Source organism: Sitodiplosis mosellana, unplaced genomic scaffold (assembly GCF_009176505.1).
Source record: "Sitodiplosis mosellana isolate CC-2019 unplaced genomic scaffold, AAFC_SMos_1.0 Smas_scaffold_1, whole genome shotgun sequence".
Taxonomy (NCBI): Eukaryota; Metazoa; Arthropoda; class Insecta; order Diptera; family Cecidomyiidae; genus Sitodiplosis; species Sitodiplosis mosellana.
In genome coordinates this window covers 7,250,068-7,275,581 of record NW_022595244.1, presented here as the reverse complement: position 1 = coordinate 7,275,581, position 25,514 = coordinate 7,250,068, and the positions used below count along the sequence as shown (strand labels likewise).

General features: G+C 37.0%; 8 protein-coding genes across 12 annotated transcripts; 3 read left to right on the top strand and 5 right to left on the bottom strand.

The window, feature by feature from the left end:
• Window positions 1-91: 91 nt before the first annotated feature.
• On the bottom strand, window positions 92-1,188 carry LOC129574388 (uncharacterized). Its single transcript, XM_055456374.1, has 2 exons — window positions 350-1,188; window positions 92-282 (listed from the first exon to the last, which is right to left on the bottom strand). The coding sequence occupies exons 1-2, from the start codon at window positions 1,122-1,124 to the stop codon at window positions 92-94; spliced, it is 966 nt and encodes a 321-aa protein (XP_055312349.1). The 5' UTR covers window positions 1,125-1,188.
• Window positions 1,189-1,230: 42 nt separating this feature from the next.
• On the top strand, window positions 1,231-3,574 carry LOC129574380 (leucine-rich repeat-containing protein 47-like). The gene is made up of 5 exons (XM_055456361.1): window positions 1,231-1,431; window positions 1,496-2,161; window positions 2,269-2,516; window positions 2,594-3,064; window positions 3,178-3,574. Exons 2-5 carry the CDS (start codon window positions 1,549-1,551, stop codon window positions 3,445-3,447), a joined length of 1,602 nt encoding a protein of 533 aa, XP_055312336.1. The 5' UTR covers window positions 1,231-1,431; window positions 1,496-1,548; the 3' UTR covers window positions 3,448-3,574.
• On the bottom strand, window positions 3,464-7,094 carry LOC129574376 (nucleolar complex protein 3 homolog). The gene is made up of 7 exons (XM_055456348.1): window positions 6,815-7,094; window positions 6,506-6,717; window positions 5,492-6,437; window positions 5,069-5,394; window positions 4,630-5,000; window positions 3,921-4,541; window positions 3,464-3,829 (listed from the first exon to the last, which is right to left on the bottom strand). The coding sequence occupies exons 2-7, from the start codon at window positions 6,509-6,511 to the stop codon at window positions 3,583-3,585; spliced, it is 2,517 nt and encodes an 838-aa protein (XP_055312323.1). The 5' UTR covers window positions 6,512-6,717; window positions 6,815-7,094; the 3' UTR covers window positions 3,464-3,582.
• A 611-nt stretch (window positions 7,095-7,705) lies between these two features.
• On the top strand, window positions 7,706-9,236 carry LOC129574355 (G patch domain-containing protein 11). Its single transcript, XM_055456263.1, has 4 exons — window positions 7,706-7,870; window positions 7,929-8,381; window positions 8,453-8,780; window positions 9,005-9,236. The coding sequence occupies exons 1-4, from the start codon at window positions 7,815-7,817 to the stop codon at window positions 9,137-9,139; spliced, it is 972 nt and encodes a 323-aa protein (XP_055312238.1). The 5' UTR covers window positions 7,706-7,814; the 3' UTR covers window positions 9,140-9,236.
• LOC129574360 (uncharacterized) lies at window positions 9,203-11,048 on the bottom strand. The gene is made up of 2 exons (XM_055456278.1): window positions 10,631-11,048; window positions 9,203-10,558 (listed from the first exon to the last, which is right to left on the bottom strand). Exons 1-2 carry the CDS (start codon window positions 10,668-10,670, stop codon window positions 10,086-10,088), a joined length of 513 nt encoding a protein of 170 aa, XP_055312253.1. The 5' UTR covers window positions 10,671-11,048; the 3' UTR covers window positions 9,203-10,085.
• A 121-nt stretch (window positions 11,049-11,169) lies between these two features.
• Window positions 11,170-16,140, top strand: LOC129574363 (microtubule-associated proteins 1A/1B light chain 3C-like). Of its 5 annotated transcripts, none has more exons than XM_055456303.1 (5): window positions 11,170-11,310; window positions 12,783-12,951; window positions 13,065-13,445; window positions 14,736-14,791; window positions 14,917-16,140. In XM_055456303.1, exons 3-5 carry the CDS (start codon window positions 13,343-13,345, stop codon window positions 15,181-15,183), a joined length of 426 nt encoding a protein of 141 aa, XP_055312278.1. In that variant the 5' UTR covers window positions 11,170-11,310; window positions 12,783-12,951; window positions 13,065-13,342; the 3' UTR covers window positions 15,184-16,140. The 5 variants fall into 5 exon arrangements, with proteins under 5 accessions (XP_055312278.1, XP_055312267.1, XP_055312308.1 ...); XM_055456292.1 differs by lacking the exon at window positions 11,170-11,310 and adding an exon at window positions 11,589-11,881; XM_055456333.1 differs by lacking the exons at window positions 11,170-11,310; window positions 12,783-12,951 and adding an exon at window positions 11,680-11,881.
• On the bottom strand, window positions 15,719-18,920 carry LOC129574349 (uncharacterized). The gene is made up of 2 exons (XM_055456250.1): window positions 17,942-18,920; window positions 15,719-17,871 (listed from the first exon to the last, which is right to left on the bottom strand). Exon 2 carries the CDS (start codon window positions 17,842-17,844, stop codon window positions 16,441-16,443), a length of 1,404 nt encoding a protein of 467 aa, XP_055312225.1. The 5' UTR covers window positions 17,845-17,871; window positions 17,942-18,920; the 3' UTR covers window positions 15,719-16,440.
• A 681-nt stretch (window positions 18,921-19,601) lies between these two features.
• LOC129574347 (biotin--protein ligase) lies at window positions 19,602-25,071 on the bottom strand. The gene is made up of 11 exons (XM_055456235.1): window positions 24,364-25,071; window positions 23,911-24,206; window positions 23,635-23,791; window positions 22,369-23,521; window positions 22,127-22,283; window positions 21,773-21,964; window positions 21,435-21,617; window positions 21,182-21,331; window positions 20,954-21,100; window positions 20,444-20,846; window positions 19,602-20,376 (listed from the first exon to the last, which is right to left on the bottom strand). Exons 1-11 carry the CDS (start codon window positions 24,500-24,502, stop codon window positions 20,273-20,275), a joined length of 3,081 nt encoding a protein of 1,026 aa, XP_055312210.1. The 5' UTR covers window positions 24,503-25,071; the 3' UTR covers window positions 19,602-20,272.
• Window positions 25,072-25,514: the final 443 nt, after the last annotated feature.

The window sequence follows — 25,514 nt, the reverse complement described above, 5'->3', positions numbered from 1 at the left end:
CCATAGTTACGCGTTTCCATAGACAATTTGAAGAGACAGCATTCAATGGTGTCACATACTGACTCCCTATAGTCTGCATAATGGAAATAAATTATATCGCTAAATAAGGCATCGACGAGTATCGGTCGATAATATTTCGATGCAGACCAATCGGTCGTTCATAGTTCATTGTATGTCGTCTCATTGCCTCTTGAATTTCTTGAACGGTTATCGGTTTGATACCATCTTCACCTCTACCTTGTGTCACCTCTGGGCATGCATGCATCATGGCGTATGAAGTGCCTGAAAAGAAGAAAACGAAATTGAAATTATGCGATTTCTTCAATTGAACATGAAATTCGCCCCTTACCCGATGCAGAAATGCGATGGTATGGCTCAACGGAACGATTGCTTGAATCGAGTCGCGTCAGAATGGCATAGTCAACAAGCGTAGCTATTGTTTCATGCACCAAATATCCCAATATCGTGTACACATGCCCAGATATAACAGCTCCCGTTGGCGGATTAATGAGATTCTTCAATTTTGTTTTGATTGTGGCCGAATTTCGGCAATGGAATGACGTTCTTCGTGCTTCATTGTATTCGGCATACTGTTGACCGTTCAGCGTCAATGAGATTCGATCGGCACGGAATAATCGGCGAACTTTTTCTTCGTCATATCGCTCCGCAACTTCCTCGGGTTCTTCAAAGTTTTCCTCATCAAAATCCTCTGCATATGTCATGGGTCGACCACTGATCATATCCTGGTAACGACGTTTAAAATCCAAGTCTTTCAAGTGTTTTTGCAACCGAAACAGCTTCGTTGGATGTTTTCGCATCATAAACTCGAAATCTTTTTGTGTTGGTTGTGGTTTGCCTTTTCGTTCGATCGCCACATTGATAACATCAATGAGCATCGACCGCATTTGTTCGATTACAATTTTCTCCACTAAAATCACCGATTCAGCCAGCGGTTGTTCACAGTCACCGTAGCCGCGCATTATATCCGATATTTCTTGCATAAATTGCGGCACATATTCGGGTTTCTCTTGTTTTTCCTGTGCCGTTGAATTCACTGCTCCGCCGGTTGTCGCATTTGATGTGGAATTTCGATTCGATTGCTTTTTTCCTCCGCCGGATGCCATGGTCAATAAATCCAAAATCTCACTCGAGCACAACACAAACCAAAACAAAATCAACACACAACAACATTGCATTCGATTGACAGTTTGCAAGTGTCAAACGATTTGCTCAATATTGAAGATGTCGCTCGGGTGCTATAAATGATAATGCAACGCAATTTCACAACATTCAGTGAAATATTGAAATTGTTAAACAACAGCAACAGCAGTCGAATATTCTCGAGCTAATTGCATTTCTTGGTGCAATTCACGCGTGTCATTACTCATTTTTTGTACACATTTCAATCAAGTATCATCTCATTTCATTACCGTAAGTCACATCGATCACAACATATTTTTTTATTCGCATTAATTTGCTATCGGTTTCCTTACAGCTGTTGGTGTACATTCGAGCAAAACGCGGTTTTGTTTATATACATACGTGAAAATGTGGCGAGAAATTCAACAAGCAAAAGACGAGAATAAGCGAGAGATTAAGCTGGCTGGTGCTGAGATCAGTGAACGAATCGAAAAAGATGGCATTGACATCAGTCTCTTTGCATTGGACGCATTGAATTTGCTCAACATCAGTGATACATCACTGAAAGTACTGCCGCTTGAGATATCTAACCTCATCAATTTGCAAACGTTGTTGTTGTACGGCAATGAAATTGCTACAATACCCGATTCGATTGATCGCCTGGAAAAATTGAAAGTTTTGGATTTGTCGCGAAATAAATTGGAAAATGTGCCGCATACAATTACGAAATTGCACAATTTGACGACAATCAACATCTCAAACAATCAACTCACGGCATTTCCAGCGCTGAACAATTTCACAAAACTGTCCGTGATTGATTTGTCAGGCAATCAGCTCACCGAATTCCCAGACATCTACTCCAGTGACAATAACAACTTGTCGGAGATTTACTTGAAGGAAAATTCCATCGAATCTATTCCGCATGTCATCGATCAATTGGTTTCACTGAAGCATTTTTCAATGGCCAAAAATAAGGTCAATAAAATTCCGAAAAGTTTGGCTAATATCACCAAATTGAAAGGTAAGGACTTTGTTCAAGCAGTCGTTTTTTCATGACGTTCAGTTTTTACTTTACTTCTTTTCATCATCTTTTCCAATGAGAATAACATTTTTTTCTCTCATTAAAAGATCTCGATCTATCAGAGAATCCGGTGGCCGATAAGCGATTGTTGAAGTTGATTCAGCAGTGTCGAACGAAACAGGTGCTTGACTATGTCAAGCAACACGGCGAAGATGCACCAAAATCCAGTGAAAATGACTCTTCTTCGGGCCAAAACAAGAAGCAGGGCAAGAATAAGAAGTCGAAAAAGAGCGAAAGTTCGGATGAACCAAAGCACAAACTCAGTGTGAAACGTCATAATGATGACACAATCAAGGTAGGTATTATTATACTGATTCATATACAAAAATAGTTGGAAGAACCGGAATCTCATTTTCCCCACGCAATTTTTAGGTTATTTTTGACGATGCAGTCAAAGATGTTCGCCAGTTCATATTGTGTTGCATCGTAGAGAATGTGAACTTGAACAATGGCAAGTTCCGTGAATTTTTGCAAATTCAAACCAAGCTTCATGAGACCGTTTGTGGCAAACGTGAAAAGTCCACCATTGCAACTCATGACTTGCAGAAATTGCCACGTCCATTGGCAGCTACAGACCAATACATCGTTCATTATACAGCAAAAGATGCGAAAAGCTTAAAAATTCAGCCATTAAACAAAAACAAAGTGGTTACAGCACAATCGCTGTATAACGAGTTGAAGGCTGAGGCCGAAGCAATTCGAAAGCAGAAGCAGCGCAACACATATTCGGGCATTCACAAGTATTTGAAACTATTGGAAAATAAAACACAATTTTCGTGCGTTGAAGATGGACTCGGAAATGTCATTAGCCTGCCGCCATTGACAAATGGTGAAACTACCAAAGTGAGTCGTATTAACTAATTATTAAGAATTCTTGAATATGTTGATGAATAGCTGCATATTTTAGAGAAATTCAAAGATTTCAAATTATAATTGAAAATGAATTTTTGCTTTAGATTTCACCCGAAAGTACCCAAATCTTCATCGAGATAACGAGCCATTCAGCGATGGCCGATTGCGTGGACACAATGGAAGCATTGCTCAAAGCAATGCTATTGGCCGGACTTGGTGCTAGTCAAAATGATTCATGCGATACCACGAGCAAAACGCTCGACATTCGCCAGGTCAAGGTAACCGACGCCGAAGGCAACTTACGTCGAGTATACCCAGCCAAAAGTGATCTGGTAATCGATGAAAGTGAAAATATCGGCGTTGAACGCGAATAAAAACGGCACTACAATCTAATCATTTAATCATTTCAATAATATATTTTTACTTATAAAAAATATTCAAGTTTTTTCTAACATACAATGTTTATTGAATAAAAAAATGTTTATCTCTTTTTGAACCGAATATCGAGTCTATTGGTTTTCATTGTTTGTCAAATGCGATCGTATCTCTTGGTAGAAATCTAATAAATGGCCCTGGGATTGAACTGGTGTGGCTAGCGATTCATTCACAGCACTTTCAACATCTTCATTTAGATAGTTGAATTTTCCTTTGAGTTTCTTCATTGGCTTGTTCAGATCAACTGGTTTCGGTGGTGGAATAGGTGGGTCAAATGCCATCGCTGAACAATCGAATTTCTTGAACCATTCGACGGGTGTTCTGAAATAAGAAGTGAAATTATTCGTTGTAGTGGCATAATTAGTGTAATTAAAATTTAATCCATTTGAACTGTTCAATGCAACCAACTTACAATTTGCTAAATTCTGGAGCCAGTGATCCTTCTCCCGTTCCTGGTACTCCATGTGCAATGTGATTGGCTACCTTTCTTACTATTGGGTGATAATGCCGTAGCAAAGCGGCCAACTCATACAATGCAGTGCAATTGGCATTACAATACTCTGGATCATCTAGTTCCGGATCGTATTTACCCGAACCGATGCTTGTGTCCGCATCCAAAAGAATCTCAAATGATGACGTTGCTTGCATAACGCTTTTTACGATGCCCAAGGAGGCAACCGTTCCATTGCTTAACAACTGCAGACTCAGCGTGACAATTCGCTTAATAAAAGCCATCATTCGCGATTGCGAGATATTCTTGCGTCGTTTCACCAAAACTTCGATCAAAGTTTTCAAAATGATTTGGAAATCATCATGATTTTTACCAGCACTACAAACCAGCAAATTACGATAAAGATGGCCATAGAATCGGAGTGGATCTATATTCAATACTTCTCCTTGACCCGAAAGGATGGTGAACACGGTTTGCACACAATGCAACTGCTCGCGATAGCCGAGCTCAGCCGTTTCCATTATGTGATGCAACACCTCGACCAAATCGGAGAAGAAATCCAAATTGATCGTATGGGCAAATCTGAAAATGAGAAATTTTTAAACTTCAGAAGACGAACATTATGCTATGAAACATTAGAATCTTTTGATATCTTCAAAATGTCACTCACTCTGCCAGTCCCTCCAAACACGCGCTCAACAACTGTGAGCTTGGGTCATTCTTCAAAATACGAAACAGTATCGTGAACACCATTTTGGTGATTTCGGTCAATTTGGACGTTTTCGACTGTTTGTTCTCTTCCGCTTTGGCTTCCTGCAGCTCTTTTTCCACTTCTTTCAATTTCTTCATTCTTTTTTTCTCTTTCTTCGACATATTGATCAGACGCGATTTTTGTGCCTCCATCTTCTTTTGCTTCAGTTCTTTCTCCTTTTCATCGTCCAAATTGATGCTTTTGATTTGAAGGGCCAACAGACATCTGAGCACCTCAACATGAACCATATTTGATTTGGCTTTGATGAGATGATTCAAACGACGAACGACCTAGAAACAGCAACAGAAAAAATCATCAATAAATTTCATCAATGGGTACCTAGCAAGTAGCTACTCACAAAAAGTGACAAATCAAATTTCGAGTCTTCGCGGAACAATTGTTGGAAGCATTCCATCACTTTGGTACGAATGGTGAGAATGTTACAGTTCGACAAATACACCAAGAGTTGGGCGATGTTTTGTGCAAAATTGAAATATGGATGTGCTACGACCAATTCACACAAGCAAGTTGTCGCTATTTCAGCCATTTTCCGATATTCTTGGGACGTTTTGCGCTGACCTTTCGAAATGCCACTGGTCAATTTCTCGAGTTTCTGCAAATACTTCTTGTAATGCATGAGCAGTGCATCTTCATATGTCACCCGCTCCATTGTTGTCTTTTTTACTGCAATTTTTCAATCAAAACAAAGTCATATAAGACAGAATTCTTTTAACATAAAAATGATTTTTTTCAATCCACCCAAATATCCAATTAAAATTACCTTTTTGTGTTTTTAAATCAATTTGTCCGATTCGATACTCGGGCAAAATGTCCTTGAAAACCTCCAGCAATGACATTGTTGCGATTTTGCGAACGCTGAACAGGTTTGGTGTGTCATTGTGTCGTTCGTCCATCAACTCAAACAGAGCGTTGAAATTTTTCATTTTATCCTCTGGCTTCTCCAGCAAGCCCGAGCAAATGATACCAATGCGATATTTTTGTCGATTGATCTCTTGATCACGCAAAATGAGCAAATCTGCCGTGGAAATAGCCTTATCCTTAACAGCTGCTGCCAAGTCATTTTGTTCGCCCTGAAGATCGTTGACAATATCATCATCTGAGTCGACAACTTCCTCTTCTTCACTTTCTTCTCCATCATCTTCAGGCTCTACTTTGGGCTTTTCCTTAATTTCAACCTCTGTTGATCTCGTAATGAGTTCACCGCTTTTTGTTTTAATCGGCAACAGGTCGACGGTTCGCATCTTTTTCGATTTTTCAACATTGCGTTGATGAGCGTATTCCTGTTCGAATTGGCCAGCTTCATCGTCACCTTGTTCTGTATCTCGCTTGCGTTTTTTCGACCGATTCAACAGTTCGTCGTCCTCATCTTCGATCATATCAAGCAAATCTTGAAGATCTTCTTCGTTCATTTCATTCTCATTGTTAGCCGAATTGCCATTTTCCATCGGCTTCTCAGACTGTGAAACATTTTTTCCCTTTTTACCTTTTTTCGGTCCAGCGCCGTTCTGAACCGCTTCAACTTTCTGGACTTTACTTTTATTCACCTTCTGTCCGATTGGTTTGCCGAACACTTTTTTACTCGCAGCCAATTGTTTTTCGGTATTTTTGTTGTTTTTCACATTATCCTTCTTTTTGCCCGGTCGTGCAAAATTTTTCTTATGTTTTATGTGCTGCGATCGCTTCACGCCACTAATTTTCACCTTTTTCTAGAATACAAATTCGAAATTTATGTTAGAATGATGGGGAAAATGGGAATAATTTTGCATTTTCTTACCGCCATCGTGTTTTGTCGGCACTTTGCAGCAACAGAAACGATGAAATGTGTACAATTTACTACAAAAGTCACTTCATGTCAATCCACGTGCTTCGTTGACAGCTAGGCCCAATGTGTCAAATGCGATATGTCAAAAATGTGATCAGTTTATTTCGGTACTTGTTTATAAGTGTTGAACGTTAATTAACGTTTGGGTCTTGTGAGAAGTAAGACTGAAATAAAGCGGAAAAATGTCGAGATCTGATGATAAGGCTGGAAAAGTACGACAATTATTCGGTTTTATTGTATTTTTAACAAAATTTATCGTACAAAGTGTGTTTGTTTGGCATCGAAATAGATATGTATCGCAGATTCAGAGTCACCAACAAAAGAACAGTGAAACAATGGCCAAAATAGAAAGAAGATTAGAAGCAGTTAGGATCCAGTCTGATTATTTGAGATTGGTGGTGGTTTGGTGACTCCTTTGTCCCTATTACAATGGGATGTTTGGCAGCACGAAGTGCATAAGAAGAGTTTCGTGCGTCCGCCTATCAACTTGCAGTCGTCTTCACAATCCGATGCACACCGTTGCTCAAGTGACCACAGCTTCTGACTAGATGTTCCATTCACAGTTGTCGTGAATGCGTATATGAAACGCTCTGCACCGTGCATATGAACTCGTCATTTTTGCATTTCTTCATGATGCTCGACTGATTCTCGACACATATATCTCCGATCTCCACCGAATTGCACTTATAGCACCACAAATAACTGTGACGTTCTCCACCCGATTGAGCTGTATTTGTGAATGATTGCGTTTCAACTGATGCACCAAAAGAAGGAAAATAAAAAGACATTTTTTTAATATTGACTCTTTTAAACGCTGAATATTCAATTTACAATTCGTACAATGTGATAACTTACGTAGATTGAATAAAAATACCATATATAAAAATGCAAACGTATTGTTTCTTATAGCTCCTCGCATTTTGTCTAATTGAGCAAAGTTTTCTCCGATATTTTAAGCGATATTTTTTGTACAATCAGATTAGACCGGATTTTACTCTTTAAAAATAATTCAAATTAAATTATCAAAACAATATCTCTAATTTCTCTTACAGCCGTTATGAGTGTATTGAGTCGTTTGAGTCACTTTGTCGTTTGCTCAATGTGTGCTCAGAAAATTGACAATTTGACATTGTATCAATTTGATACAGTCAAATGCGATGTATGTCAAACTAGGTTCAGTTCCACACATGAAACGTTTGTAAACATTAAAATTTGTTTCTTTTTGCGTGTAATTGATTTCAATTGAAGTAAAAAGGGAAAAATGTCGGGATCAAGTGAGGAAGATGACTATATGTCCGATGCATTTCTGGCCAAAACGTAAGTTGATGCATTTTTTTAGTATATTCAATAAAACTTTATAAATCGTGTTTGTTAGCATTGAGACAGATGTGCGTCCCGGTTTAGTTTGTGATCACAAAATAGCACGACGCCTCAAATTGGAAGAAGAAAAGCAAAAATTAGAAGATGAACAAAAAGTCAAACAAAAACCAGTGAGGCAATTGGAGGCTGAACGTCGAGAGGAAGGTTTGAGTGCTGCTATTTCATCGGATAATAAAGGATTTGCCATGCTCGCAAAAATGGGATACAAGCAAGGTGATGCAATTGGTCGTTCGTCTAGTGGAATTGTAGAACCGATTTCCATTCAAGTGAAGAGTAACCGCGCCGGTTTGGGCCGAGAGACAGCTATAAAACAGTTGGAAGAGTACAAAGAAAGGTTACGCAAGGCAAAAAGTGAGCAAAATACCGAAACAAGTACTACATCATTACACGAATTCAGACAACGTATGGCGCAAAAGAATGTCGGGAAACAGTTGGAAGCAGACCTATGGTAATTGTTGCTGGGATTTTGTTGTTCATATATTTTTACTTAATCGATTCCATTTTTCTTTTTTTCTACAGTAAATGCCAGCGAGCATGCGAAAAACTGGATCTGGATGCTTCAATTGAAACACCAATTATGGCATTTTTCTGGCCTGTTCGCAAAACGGGTGAACTCACTGAAACACAAGAGGATCCATATGATGAAAATGTACCGCAAAAACCGAAAAAACCACGAAAAGAGTCAACGAGTAGTGAGGACAGTGAAAAACCAAGTACGAAACATTTCGGTTTTATGCCCGGCAGTAGCAGTGAGTCAAGCAGCTCTGAATCCGAAGAAGAGGAACCAACTCGGAAAATTGAAGAAATACCTGCTGAATCGATTAATGATGAAGAAGACGAATATGAGGTAGAGAATTTTTGGATCGTAATATTTGTAACTTTGATGTAGAGCATTGACAAAAATACGGCTATATACCAGACATGAATAGGCATTCCATCAAGGATTAACTTGAAATTGGAAGTTTTTCGAAGATAAAAACCGGAAATCGGATGCCTAATTACAGACAATTTTTTTTTTAAATAATACAATGCCTAATCAAAAATGTTTTTCTTTTCGTTTCTTTTTTGCAGACGTCGGAAAAGGTTGAAATGTTGACGACTTACCTTCGAACCACATACACCTATTGTCATTGGTGCGGCACACATTACCAAGATGTGGATGATATGGACTCAAATTGCCCGGGTACAACAAAAGATGAGCATTAAAACCAAAAAACAATGTCTAATGACGTTCAAAAAGTCAATGTGATGTAATAAAAATGCAACAAATTTCATTTTAAATATATCGCGTTTAATTACTACATGTTCAATGATTTGGATAGTTTTTAGTTTGAATTTTTGTTGGTTGTTGGCAGATTTAAATGTAGTTGTCGGATCGAAAGCCCTCAATAAATTGAACACGTATTCGGTCAATTAGAATACTTACACAAGTCAATTCATATAACAGGAGGAATAAAACGTTTTTCCTTAAAGAATATTCCATCGTTTTTTGTTTTTGTTGAGTGAAATGAGTAAAAATAAGTATGACTTAAAATATCGGACAGTTCGAAAAGGAAATGTTTCATAATTGTATCGTTGAAACTGGGAACAATTCATATACTTTTCAACTATTATATTCATAAAGAACAAAAAAAAGAACTTCATATCTACGGTTCATAGAGCAATGTGTGTTTTTTTCCTTCAAGCTATCACTATCCGAGCGGAATAATATTCAATAAAATGCATTTCATGGAAAATCAACAACGAATTGTGTCAATTGTCACTGAACAAAACAAGGAAGAATTGATTTTTTTTTGTATTTTTGGCGAGAGGTAAAATCTACTTAACATTTAAAATGATCGAATATGTGATGGCTCATCGGAAAACCGGCGGTGTGTTTTGCTCTTTTCAGCAAAAAAAAAAATCAACCGTTAAAACCTGATATCGTTTTCTTTCGTTTCTACATCATTTTTCCTTCGACTTTTCTTAAATACGCTGCAGTTCCGAATCTATATATCACTCGGCATGAATCATCAATTCACGCTTATCAATTAATAAATAAATTATTTACACTTGATTCCGGTCACAAGCAATATATTATTGATGATGACGCATGAGTGTTTCGACTGAATCATCATCGCACGCATTACACCACACAGACTCCAGGACGTTGTCAACAAGTGTTGTAATGATTTGGTGTGGCTAGCAATTTGGCGACTATCATGATGAATATGCTAATGAGTAATGTTTCGATCGGATTATTGGGTACAATTGATAGTTTGGCCGCTCCTTTATCCGTATTGCAATACGATGTTTTACAGCATGATGTGCACGCATACAATTTGGTACGTTCGCCGATTACAATACAGCCCGCCTCACAATTCGAAGTACATCGTCGTTCGAGTGACCACAATTTCTGACTGGATGTCGCATTCTCAGTGCTGGTTGTGTATGAAAACTTCTGTACCATACAGATAAACTCATCATCTTTGCACTTTTTCAAGAAACTCGAGTAATTGGCTGTGATATTCTCGACACATGTGTCACCAAATTCCATCGAATGGCATTGATAACACCACAAATCATTTGGACGCTCTGCAGCTGCTTGCGTCTTATGAATCGTATTTGTGAGTGATTGTGTCTCAGCTGAAATGAGACAAAATTGCATTTTTTCCTTCTTTTGCTTAAATTTCCATCTCACATAGCACAATCACTTACCTGAATTAAATAAATACATCAAATATAAGATGATAAACATTTGTACATTCTAATTTATTTGAACTAGTTTCGAATGAAAATTGTGTCCCTCGTTAAAATGTCAAATATGCAATAAATCGGAGGAATTTCAATTGGAAATGCAAATCACATGTGATTTAATCACGGAATAGTTGATAAATTTGATGGAAAACTTTATTGAAATTAAATTCGTTGGATTTTTGGTTTCATTTTTATGTTTTTTCGAGGGACGTTCCGATATGCAGCCTAGTAATTTTACACAATTTTGGCAATAATTGAATATACGTTCGGTTGCGCATGATCCGTGTCAATGGAATAGGTGAAAGAAATGATTCGCTATGCCTTCTTTCTGCCACACTCTCCCAAAATCCTTCCAGTCATCTGACTCTGGTCGAACGGTGGAAATGTCAATCAGTTGCAAACGTCAATGCTACACGCAGCCGCATCATGTATAAAGACTAGAGCAAAAGAATGTCACATTCTCCTGCTTCATCGACAAAATGAGCAAATATAAATTGTCACTAGAGCAAAGTTACTCTATCGTGTTTGTGGCGTTATTTGAAATCATTTGTTTTTCAACGAAAATCGGACTTGACGTCGTGATTGGAACATGTGCTTAAAGAAGACGTTAATTTTTGAATTGAACATTCAATGTGGTTACGGTAGGTTCGGTTTGTGTTTGGTGATAAAGCAAATTCAAAAGCAACGGAACGAAAAGTCGCACAGTTTTGCTTGTCGGCCGATATCGAATATTTCGGTAAATGATTCAAAGAAACACCGAAAATGACAGAAAAATAGACCACAAAGCAAAGTACCGATACACAAAATCACATATACTATGTAAATGCGGCCGATCATTATGCTGGTTGTCAGTGTGCGTGTTTATGTGTTTGTTTACTGCTCTCATTCAGCCACTGGGGGAAAAAATTTCCATTAGTATTTGTTATTTGCTTGAGATGAGCAACCAAGTAAGCAAACTGTTTATTTTTATTGAACGTGACGGTCGGCAGATATACCAATTTGCTGTTGCCACAGTTTGTTTGTGTCGCCTGTTTTTCACATATCGCACGACCAAAGTGTTTGTGTCGTGTTTTTTTTGTGTCATTGTTTCGTTTCGGGGCTGCTCTTCGATAATCGCAAAAATTGTTATTTACATACCGAGTTCAAGCACTTTGAATCGAATTGTGTATGAGTTGTTTTATTCGGATGATTTTACATTCCATAAATAAATCGGTATGCACATTAAAAAAAAATAGAAACTTGTATAGATTACATGGGTGCAAATTGATAAGTACATTGTCAATAGATTCCGTTTCTCGAACGAAAACAGATCCGAGAAAGTGAGAACGAATTGAATTTTGTAGTGTAATCCAATGTACCACACATCAACTCCTTTTGTATTCGTTTAATGTGCTGCATTTGCATGACTAGTATTAGAAGAAAAAAAGTGACCAATTGACATTTTTAAATCGACTGATTCGAACAATATCGCTTTACTCATCGAAATTCAGCAATTTTTTTTTTGCAATGAATGCCATTCTAATGGCAATTCAAAAGTGATGCTATCAATTGTTCACCATAGAGATTTTTTACGGAGAAAAAAATACCAAGTGGAAACTAAATCAATTTGAACTGATAACGTTATTTTCATTGTGAAATTTCATAGCGCTTTATTTTCTGCGAAGTGACATTGGCGTGGACGCAGAGAATAGCGACAGTCCAATCGAATTGAGAAAATGTGCTCGGTTCGCCACTTGTGATTATCTTGTAAAGCAAATCGTTTTATTTATTGGCAAGAAGCATCACACGAAGCTCCACGAAGTCGCATGCCACCGATTTTTTTTTTCTCCCTAAGATGTATTTGCGTGTGTGCATGGGCTCATCTCGCCCGTGATGTGCCACTATAGACAACAACACGAACAAAATCGCGAGATAAATGGTTGCAATTTTTTGCGTCGATGAACAAATGTACAATTTTATTATGTCAGTTTGCTCCTTGTGGTTCGCCCCATCTCGATTTCTCTTATCAATTATTTATTTTGATTCGTGACACTTTTTTGCCCCCGGGACATTTCATTCTCTCTCTCTCTCTCTCTCTACGCAACGCCATTTTAAAATTGCCTATCAATTTCAGCAAGCAGAGGGAACAAATGTAACTCTGACCGAACGAATAGACAAGACGAAGGAAAAATTGAATACGAAAAAAAATATCGACTGAATTTTGATAAATATTCAATTTATTGAAGCATACAAAGCAAGCGATTCGACTACAAACGGCGTGATTATCGCAAGACGAAGTAGTGGTTTGTTTTTTTTGCTTCAATTATACATTGATTGTACAGTATTTTTTTGCCCTATCGTATCTCACTCAGTGAATTTCATATTTATTTACGTATTTCACATTGGCTGGAATTAGTTACTGATCCTACGTCCCGAGTGAAAGTCGATAACGAGCAAATCAACTGAGAAATAACTCACGCTACGAGACTGAAACAATTTTCTTTTTCGAATAAAAAAAGTGAAAATATAGTGTTAAATCGTTCCGCACAAAAGCAATCAAATTCGACGCAAAATTTGCATTTGAGAGCGGCATTATTAACAGACAATCTATACAAAAGACTTGACAGAGGAAAATACTCCAAACGAAATTCTCAGACGAATAATTTATCAAGAGATTTTCATCTGAACGATCCCATGCAGTTTTCCACCGAAATGAATTCCATTGACATCTACAACGCAATGATGACACAACACAAAAGCCGTGACCAAAACAGTAATTTTTATCACCCTAAAAAAGGTACGTTTCCACTCATTCACACTAGTTTTATTTTTTTTCATCAATTTTGTCGGGTTTAAAGTCTGAGGCAACGTCGCAATTTAATTGCATAACACTGAGAACAGTCATGGAGATTGATTGATTTCTCTGAGTCAGAGCGATCTTTGTGTCGATTTCTCGAAAGATAAACGCATTCATGTTCTTGAATGAAAATCGTAAAATTCCGATGAAATCGTGAAATTGTCAGCATCTCTCTCTCTCTCTCTTGACGTCAATTGCAGCGGAAACAATCAAGAACATGCTAGAAACATTGATTGAAAATAACAAAATTCGTTGGATCATCGGGTGCAAAAGCAAAAAGTCTGCCACAAAAAAGAACACCAAACGTGATAACTGCCAACAGCAACAAAAACCAACGACAAATATTTAAACGAGGAATAATTTGTTGTTGTTTTGACGTTGTTAATCGTTTGCTGGTGATAACACCAAGGGAGACAAAACCTAGAATTTTCACTACGCAGTCGAAACAAATGACTAGTACTTGGTACTGGTTTTTTTTCACTACTATTGCAAGGCATCCGGAAGTTTATTGCACGGCATCCGGAACGAGGTGATACACTGGGGGTATATAAAGTCAATAACAAATAATCCTGAACATCATGATTATTTTATTGTTTACGCATTTATTTGAAATTATAACGTCATCATTTTTTGTTTATAAAATGTGCTGTTTGACGTTTGTGACACGGCCACTCGTCCGTTCTGACAATGTTCGAAAAATATTAGTTTTAATTCAAAAAATTTTGTTTCGGAGTTTGTTGCAATACACATTATCGCTTGAGATTATTGATTAGCAGCTTGTTTGAATGCAACAGTGTAACAAAATAACGCATCAGCAGCACAAACAAAATCAGATCAATCGCGATTGATCCGTGTGTACGCGCATCGCGCACGCTCCCGCTCACTCGAGCGCGACCATTTTAGGTTTTTTCTTCTTCTTTGCATCGTTCAACAATTTGGCAATCAATTTGCCGTTGCTCCCTCAACTCCAATCGTTTGCCGCGTTATCAAAACCGTTTTTTGATTTAACAAAAAGCCAGCGAAAATATTTGTCGCTTGACATCAATGTAACGTTGTTCAAGTGACACATGAACAAGGCAATGGGTTCACATGCCAACTGACTCAGCCCGATTAATTTCTCTTGTGTGTTTTTTTTTGCGTCACACTCTCTTTAAAGCCACATTAATAGCATAAAATGATGGGATTATGACTCGATGACTAATGGGAAATTTTTCTTGTTTTTTCTTCTAGGTTCATCTGAAGAAGAATCGGCTGCAATTCGAATGCGTTTTCCAACCAAAATTCCGGTAAGTTTTAATTGAGCAAAAATTGCTGTTTGGGATTTGAGGTTAAAACAAGCACAAAATTTTCGGTCATTAAATTGATTCATTAAATTTAATGATGTGTTTTTCTGTCTCGGCCATTTCAATAGATTATTGTTGAACGATACTCCAAAGAGACGGACTTGCCGCAATTGGAAAAGCGTAAATTTTTGGTACCCCAAGAATTCACGATGTCACAGTTCGTCTCGATCATCCGCAGTCGCATGAAGGTCGGCCCAAGCAAAGCCCTATTCTTCTTGGTCAACAACCGTTCGTTGGTATCGCTGAGCAAAACATTGGCCGAAATTTACGCTGAAAATCGAAGCGACGACGGTTTCCTCTACATTCATTATGCCTCACAGGAAGTCTTCGGTTAATGAAACAAAACAAAAAAACTGGCGATTCATAAACAATATCTATACCTTTTTTCACATTTATAGTCTAATATTTTCGAATGAAACCATATATATTTCCAATTTTGTTGCTGTGTATGTGTGTGTCGGATCCGCTCAAGATACGAACGGCAAATCCGAAAAACCAGCAAAAAGAATAGACCAAATATTATGGCCCGAAAACATTTTTAATGTGCGATGAAAACAAAACAAAAACCATCGAATATCGCCTATTAGAGACAGGGAAAAGAGACTATTTTGAGCATCTGCGCGAAACGTGCGCTTATCACCAAACAATCGCATATGATAGAAATGTTTGCAATTCACACATTTATAAAAAAAATGTACTATCAGCATAAGTCATGTGACTGTGGTTTTTTAGCAAAGCTGTCGATTAACATTTAACATCTGACTGGCACACACTTGAACGCCATGCTCTAATCCATACCGTGAAACAATTCAAGATTAGTCCAAGAACAAACAGGAAAAAAACGAACGAAAAATAATGAAACAATACTAATCGCGTTAAATTGTTCTATTAATAATAACAGGCATAGCATTTTTATTAGTTAGATTGTCCTATAGGACGTTTAATCGAAGAGAAGGCATAACGATTATCGAGCAATGTTTGAATTATGATTATTATTTTCTATGGTATTTTTATGTATATTTTTGATGATGTAAATTTAACAAGTATTAGCCATGTATTTTGCATTTAACGACATATTCGCATTATTTCATGTAAATGGATGCAGTTTCAACAGATTAACCATGAATAATTGTCCAATTTTTTAACATAGAATACGGAAATAAATTTAATATGTGAAATTATCTGAAAATACTTAGGATAAGCCACATGAAATGTTAATCATTTTGATTTTTCTATGACTTAATATACTTAATAAAACTTATTTCACACCGGATTTATTAATACCAACAGCATTGAGGTTTTCAATTGAGATTTTATTTGTCGCTATAGTTTACTATACAGTTTACTATATAGCTATCCCTTTTCCGCTCATTCATCATCGACATTTTTTCGCTCAACTTTTCTGTATTACATTTTCGCTCCAAACCATTCATATGGAGATCTTATTCCTTAAGGCCATCTTCTTCTTTCGATATTGAATGGTATTTTAGGTTAGGTGGAATCGTTCGTTCCGAACTACAGAGACGTAAATTGGAAAATAATCAACTATGTTCTTTCATTTAGTTTAACTACTGAGAGTTTGAGTAAATATACTACTTTGTTCTGCGCTTTCGGAACGAAATAAATTGCTGAGTACCGTGAGTTTTAATTTTTCTCGAGCCGAATTCCAAAATCCAAGCATTGGCATCGAATGCATTGATTTCGGCATAGCTCTCAAAAAACTCGGCAAACGTATTTGGCTCAATGGCATTGCCACTGATTGGATTGTATGCGATAAATTTCCTAATCCGTTTACAATTGAACAAAAAGTAAATGATTGCATCGATGGATGTGGTTCCTTGACAATCATAAACGATGCCCATTTCCTTCAGTTTGGGCAGCTGATTCACCAATCCGATCATATTCCCGCTGTACAAATCGTAATTGGAAAAATGGTCTTCGATGTACAATTTATCGCTTGGGTTGTTTTCAATGAATCTGGCGATATTGTCAAAGTTCGCCGTCGTTGATGAGTTCCAATCGTTAGAAATAGCCACAGTCAGATCGTTCAATCGATGTGATGAAATTGGAATTTTCGATAAAAAGTCCGGCTTTCTAACCAGAATCTCTAATTTTTTGAGGTTATCAAACTCGATACAACCAAGACCATAGCTGCTCTGTTCATTCAAATGGTGTAGATCCAATGCGAGGCTATGCAAATGTGGCAACTTTTGTTGGACAAAATATAAAAATTGTCTATTCACACGAATACCAAAATCATCTCTGCCTGCTTCGTCGTCAGCTAACTTCAATGCGCACAATTGTGGGTTCAATTGTATGGCGATTTTCGCATTTGAATCAGTAATCCTTGAGTTATAGTCATTGTATTCGTCCAGAACAAATTCTTCGTTGCTCAAATTAAGCACTTTCAAATGGGGAAAATGTTGTTCGATGCATTCTGATGTGTCGAACTGCATCGAGCTTAGCTTCAGCAATTGCATATTTGGAAACCATGTATTGAATTGTGACAGATTCTCGGACAAATATCCATTGATCAAGATCAGATCGCGAACGTTTGGAAACGGTCGCCAAATCGTTGACAACGTATCTTCGTCGATGTTGATCAGGTGGAGGCAGCGCAACGATTGGTAGCAAAAAGACAGAATTGCGTCGTCAACCATCAATGCCATTCGATCGTCGTCGTTATCGTACTTGACATACAGGTAATCGATTAAATTTCCAAAGCGTTGCAGTAATTTTAGGTCGAACGGAACCTTATGTTTGCCATCAATACAGTCGATCTGAACGCATGTGCCGTTCTTTTTGTAGAATACTTTCTGAAGAGATCTAGCAAATTGGAAGCATTTTTGTGCGAAACTAGTTTTGGTGTTGTCCCATCTCCTGACTGCCTGATCGGTAATTTCAGCGGCTTCTGCAACGTTGGTGAGATCCGATACAGCTAAATAGTCCCATATTTTTCTCAAACACCGACCATTCAAGTCTAACAACGTCGCCATTTTATCAAATCAACCAGTGTGTGACCTCTTTGAATGAACAAGTTTTGATTCAATTGAAATATTTCGTTTCAAAACCAATACAAATATTTGTAAATACCTTTGAATTGAATAAAATAAATGACCTCTTCCAAAAAATGCCATCAAAAGCCAAAAAAAATCGACACAAATCCGTGTTACATTTGTAGAGAGAAACAACAGAGTTTGCAACAGCAAAGCAAATGTCAAAGTACTTGTGCGATGAATTTGAACCGTTTGTGTTCAATATGTGTGTGCTCTGCTTCAGATCTGTCATATTTCGTTAGTTCGCATTGTAAGAGAGCATACTAAACCGATAAAGTGATGTTGACTAATTGTCAATGTGTGCTATGCGACATGAATACTGTAACGTTTAGTGGCCCATGCACATAAAACGAACAAACTGTTGTTTGAATTGAACTAATGACCAAAAACCGAAGCAATATGCATTGGTTCAATTTATCAAAGTTATGCAATTATAGGTTTACATTCAAATGAATTACAAAGAGGATTCATTTGAGTGAACGATAATTTAAGGCTTGATTTCAAATGATTAAACTCCAGATATACTTTTAATCCATGGGCGCGTGCGTAGATTCTCGGATAATTTGGTTGCAAGCTAACGCGGATTGAATAATCATCTACATCCGAATCCGCACTGAAATACACAAGAAAAGTAAATTCCAATTGATGTAGAGGAGTTTTGAATCTTTTTCTCAAAAGATAGTTACCCACATGATACAATGAGCTGCACTCAAAACCCATTGCTCTGAAATGATAGACCCATCGAAAATATGGACCAACGGAATTTGTGAAAAAAGTTGTATTGACACTTGCCAGCGATTTTTCTCAATACTCGTTTCATTTTCACCGACAATTCCGTAACGATGACGATGGGAGAGTGGATTAGTGACCAAGTCAAAATTAAAATGTTAAGAAATTTCATTTCTTCCTCCAGAAAATTTGCTGCACTCTCAACCAATGGTCAGAGAGCAACTGTTGCACCGTCCTTGACATCTACCATATTTACAGTCGAAATATAATCAAATGAGTCAATTCGCGAATAATAAAATAATGATTAATGGCATTTTTCGTATTAGACATTTTTACGTCAAACATAATCAACGTTTTTATGCATCATGAACTTCGTTCAATTTAATTTCGGTCGATAATTTCTCAAATGAAAAGACTGTAAAGTTGAAAAAATGTAAATATCACTCGATGCATTTTCATACGTTTTACAAACAAAATGACTTGCGTTTTTATTCATGGAAATGGATTGATCAATGGGTTTTTTGGGATTTTTTATTTTCACGTTTTTGATAAATTTACATGATTTAAACTGCAAAAAATGTCGTTTCCATTGCTGCATAATTGAATAACGACTATATTTGGTAATTTTGGAAAGTGATGTAGTGCTATTTAAGACGTTGGAATTAAGATATTGTACAATATATATGTCGTGAATTTGGGATACAAAATCACGTTAATTCATTCAATGACGATGAATTTCATTGCATTTCAATGTTAATTTCTTCTTGCATTATCTCAGCCCAAAGCCAGCGCATCGTCATCACCTGCAAATATCTTCACTTGAAAAGATGATAAAAAATAAAAAATTAATTAATGGCAATTTGGTGCAAATTGCTGCCATCAATGAAATAACAGATTCATGCACGTTGAGCAGATACTTATTGATAAAAATCTAAACCACTGAAACTACTCGTAATGAAAAACCGGGATTGAAATAATGGCTTTTATTCAATCAATCAATATTTATATACTCTAAAATAATTTAACAAAATGTCCAACTTGGTTAGCAATTTGTTCCAACATTTGTGTTGCGTCTTTGGTAAAATTGTCTTTTTTTTTCCACTTTGTATATTCGATCAACACTATTTCCATGCCCTTATGATCTATTAAAAAAATCTTCTATTCCTAACACTCAATATACATTTAAATGTTAAACGTCGAGTTAAAATTCAAATTAAAAGCAAATTCGTTTTTATCAAAAAATCAACACCAAAAAAATAAAAAAACGAATGAGTTGAATGTCGAGAGAAAAAATGTTGGAAAAGGTTTTATAAAAACGCTATTGTGCGTTTGGTTAAAGATGTGATTGCCAAAAAATTGATAAATAATTTCGAAATTCTCCCACTCGATTGAAGATCCCATATATTTTATATTACTTATTTAAAAAAAAAAACGATTTATGTGAATCACGACATTGAGAAGACAAGAATTTGCGCGTGATCAAAATACGTTTTCAAATTAGATGAATATTTCGTTCCATTTAGCCCCAATTGAAATATCTCATTAAATATCCCAATCGTTTCGATAAGAATAATTTAGCGACTATACAATTCAAAGAAAAAAAATGAGAGACAAGCGAGTGCTGTCGTATAGCTAGAAACTAGTAATGTTTGGCCGATATAAGCCCTCGCAGTATGTCGAATGTGTTTCCGTCGGGATGTACACTCTCCGGTTCTTTATCTGGTTGTTTCACCAACAAGTATCCTAAATAAGATTGATATTCAATTAAATGATTGATCGAATGCAGAAAATAGGTCTGTTATCATTTTACCAAAGTCATCAATTCCGAAGATGGTTGCCAATTTTTTTTTTCCCGCGGCGTCAATAATCACAATTTCAGCATCACTGTGCAACCAATACTTGTAGTACATATCGTATAGGTGATCCAAATCACCGGCTTGCACAATATCAATCAGCTCTTCAATTTCATTAAACACAGACGCAAAGAAACACTCATATTCCAGGTACGGTAATTCAGTGTTATTTTTCAAGTTGTAGGTTTTGATTAAATCATTGACGCATGTCGTCGGAATGCTATTGCTCAAATTTAAGCCAACGCCAACATTGCAAATTGCCAAGCTATCGCTCAATTCGGTGGCAACGAAAAGTCCACCGATTTTCGTATTTCCATTCACATAAATATCATTTGGCCATTTTAATCGAATATCAAGTTTCTAGAATAAACACAAAGAAAAAAACACCCGAATGAATATTAAATATAAATATTTTGCCATGGAATGTGATAAACAAGCCTGTTGTTGATTGTTGACGGTCATCTTACCTTGTATTCGTCATGCTTCGTAATAATCGAATTGACAATGGCTACCGATACCAAGTGCTGTAATAATGGTATTTTTTTACCCAATATACTTGATAATGGAATGTGAAGCTGGAGCGAGAATAATGCACAACCATCCGGACTCAACCACTATAGATAGACATTATTAATTTACATAATTTTTGTTGCCAACGTTGTTGGATGAGCGAGTGCGTGTCATACGCACATTACCTGATTTTTATTACGACCAACACCAGCCGTTTGCTTGCGACCGATAACAGCGAGCCCATGTCGCATATTTAAATTTGACACTAATGTCATCGTGCTATTGATAACGGGTGCGTAGATTGTCAGCCGGCCTATCTCATTTGTTTTTAGCGTCTGTAAAAGTGAACAATTCCACAGAGTTTCAATGCGATTTTTCTCATTCGTGGCAAATCAATCAGAACGATTGCAATTTTTTTTTTAAACAAAGGACACTTACGTCGAAATATAGAATTGTGGAAAAATCATCGGGACAAGAATGCAGTAGAATTGGGAGTGTATTTTCGAGCTTTGCCTTGGGCACTTCATTTTTACCGTAGAATTTAACGATTAATGAACTCGTTTTTAGTGTGTTTGGGTGGATGAATTGCGGTCGAAGTTTGTCGAGAAGTTCGAATTTTGCCTGAAAAGTGCATTGGGATTGTTTAATTGGAACGTGTGCGAATTAGTTTGTTTAGAAAATGTGTGATTTGATGACATCATGTGTGCTATTGGTACTTATTGTATACACAACTCATCGAGCGATTAGCGTTATAAGTAGATTTATTCGATAATTACCTCGTGCCGGCCAAGAAAATACGCATTCGGAAACATATTCGTAGCGAGATAATCACGATTTTGTACGATCAATCCAAGCTGTGTACTCAACAAATCGGAAAAGATCTCCAAGCGGGCTTTATCACTCTTTCGAAGTGCTGCAAATTTCGAATCGTCATGCTCATACAGATTTGGATCAGCTTCAAGGTGGACCTGTGACGGAGAGGATAATTTGGAATTGTACATTTTATTAGGTTTAATTCGATTTTGAAATCAAATAGAGATAAAATTGCTTGAAAATGTGTGTTTTCTCATTTGAAAAAGAAAATCTTTGATTATCTTCCGAATAAATTTTGATCTAAAAGAATAAAAAACCTGTGAAAATACAGCAACTCCATTGTAATTGCTATCAGTGGCCAGAATGAGGCTAGGAGTATTCCATGTTTCTTCAGTGCCAAGCACTTTGACTTTTAGCCGATGCACATCTCCATGAAGATCTTTCAAGTCAATCGATCCGGGGCAGGTTAATGGTCTACAGAGTGCAACAAATGATTTATTAAGACAATTTTAATTGTTAAAAAGTTCCAAAATCAAATTTTCATAAATAAAAAACTAACGGTTTTGGTTGTCCATCAAATTGTTCATCGTTTTCGAGTGAGAAATGCTTCTTGATCGGTGATGGGTGATAGCAAAAAATGTGGTGCATCAATTGAATCTTCTGCCAGCGTCCATATGAAAACTGAACCAATTCACTCTCGCGTACTTCAGCTGTTCGGTAAATCGGTAGCACCATATTCAGTACGTCAGAGCATAAGCACAACATTTTGCCACCACATAAAAAGTACTCCATCAAAATGGATCCAAAATGAGGTGAGATTGAGCCGCACACAATCAGCAGAGTGGTGTTATCAATCCAGATGGACGTTTTCAATTGTTCAGCTTTCAGCTCGTATATGGTATACCGGTCGGGATGTAGAATGTTTTTAATGGTTGAAATCACATTTGCACGAATATCATTGCTTTCGGAATAAACCAAAACATTTGGTGGCTTGCTACCGTCGGAATGCCTTTTCTTTCGTTTCAAAGTTGAATATTGTGACGAGTGACACTCGGACGATCCCATTGATGAAGCGGATGTCTTTATGGTTTTCCTCTCAAGATCTTCACTGCATCCAGTATCGTGTTTAATATTTTCGTTCAGTTTTACAGTTGACTCTTTGGTGCTGTCAATGAAAACGTCACCACTTTCATCCCTTTCCGCAGAGCCATCGGATTTTTCGGTGGATTGCATGCTAACACTGAGCAAATCTTGTGATCGTTTACTCGAGCCCATCGTATCAGTATCTCGGAGAACAGCGCCGTTGCAAACTTTGGGCGAACCTTCGGTTTTTGCCGACGATAGACTTGGCGAAATACGTGCTATTGCATCCAATTCACTCGTGTCATGCTCAACACTCTGTATCCACTCTGCCACACCATTGTTCAATTTCGTGTCTTCTGCTTTCTTCTCGAGTATTTCTGGTACACAATTTCCATTCATCGGTTTGTTATCGCCAATTACCATACAAATGTCTTTTTCATAATCATCAGGGCTCGGTTCACTACGTAAATTAGCTACTAAATTCAGTATTTTCAGTTTATCTATGTGATGACGGCACTCGGTTTCAGTCAATGAAGATGATGATGCGGCGACAGCATGATTTTGTTTGGTGTGAATCGGTGACGGTTCCAGGTCGAGCAATTGTAGAGGCATTCCATTCACGGACACATCTTGAAATTGAAAGAATTTAGAAGATTTGGACATTTTCCAATTTATATTTTTCAGATTGAAAAATATAACGAAAAAAAATGGATAAAACCTGCATATCCAGCCATTAACTTACTCTCAATGCGTATGATCGGTAGGTAATTGTTGATGAACAATGTATTTTGAATGAATGAATCTCTAATCAGTTCGGTGAATAAGGTAACGTTGGATTTCAATACGATTGCTAGATTTGTATCGATTTTCCATGCGATGGGCAATCCGAATTTCTCCGCCTGAAACCAAGTAAAAGTTTAAAATAAAAAGCATTCAGAGCGTTTTCTTATCATCGTTGACACACAATTTTTTTTTTTTTTGCGCAAATCCATTATCAATTTGCCAAATGTTAACTTACAGATACGATGTTCTCTCCTTTTTCAATGGCTGTCATATCGGGGTAAATATTTGTTTCCAAAAGTATATGAACGATACTTTGATCATTGTGTGCGTCTAAATCTACGCCAATGGTAGTGTATAAAGGATTTAGGTTCGATGGTAGGTTATTAAAGGTCACCCATTTGTCAAGCGCTAAATTTTGTATCGGTAGAATTGAAACGCCGCGCAACATATTATGATACCATAATGTGTCCACCACACGACCATTTCTATAATTATCACATGCCTCTGATGAAGCGCCAATTGAAGTAAAACCTGCAAATGCACAAAACATTGTTAATCACCACCAACCGAGACATTAATCATCATTCGAAACAAGTGAATATCAAAAGAGACTGAATAAAATGGGTCATTTTCGTAGTAAATTTGTATTTTTACAGCTAATCGCCAAAAATCGCACATTAACACTCACCGTCATCACCTTCGGTGCATGTTCGATAGAACGATATGGAGCAATGGTCACGAATTTGACTCGCAATACCCGTTGTAATCGATCTCAAGCGCCACGATTGCATCAATGTCGCACCAGCATAGAAAAGTGTTAATATCATGTTACGTCAATCACTTTGAAACGCTTGTCGAAATGAAATGTATGGTTGATGTTGTTTTTTTTTTTAATTCTATGCCTAGTTTTCGTGGTCGCAGCTACTCTACGATTAGGCTAACCAGAACAAAAATACACTTGGGAAATTAACAAAAATTTCACTCAATCGAAATAAAAAAAAAGAATCACTTTAATCAAATGCTATTGCAAATCCACATCGTCGTTGGATTTGGGCGTACGATGACATTTTGGAATGAAAAAAATTTCGTGTTGATTATGCTAAGAATCTGATGAAATATTAAAATTTTATGCGAACATCTTTGCATTTGCTACTGCACGGCCCGTAGCAAATCGACAATGCCAATTTTGACGATTGGATAAGCTTTATACTGGAAGCGACGTTTCGCTCTTTTTCTCTTTCTCTCTCTCTCTGCGCTCACTCTTGGTACGCTCTCCTGGGAACGAATTGGCTATGTTTTTAGTTTTGTTTTTCCATTCACACCTCTTATCGTGTTGTTTTTACGAGCTAAGCTCGCTCCGACATGTGTGCTTGACAGTTCAACTGTCATATGTGATAATGCGAATGCGCCGTTCCAGTTTGACATTTCTTTTCTCCTCCACGGCGATGTTGGTAATGAAGATTCGGTTGGCGCTTGAATCAAATTCCATAGAATTGAATCAGAAAGATAGTGGAAATTTCTTCATTTCTTTTGAAATAAAACACATTTTCCGAGTCGTTTTTGGAATTTCTCTTATTTTTTATTTATGTATTTCTTGCAATTCAAATGTACACTTGTTGTTTTTGTTTTTTTTAATTCTCAATAACATTGAATTCACCTTTTCCCCATTTAAAATGTACCTACTTCTTTTCGGTTTGTTTGTCGACTAATTTTTTGTTTATGTTGCCTTTTTTGACATTCAATTGTTTTTGTTTTTCGTATTTTATTAATTCAAAGTTGTAATGTAATAATTTCCATCGTTTGAAATAGATTCGTCACATTACGTAAATCGTTCAGTTG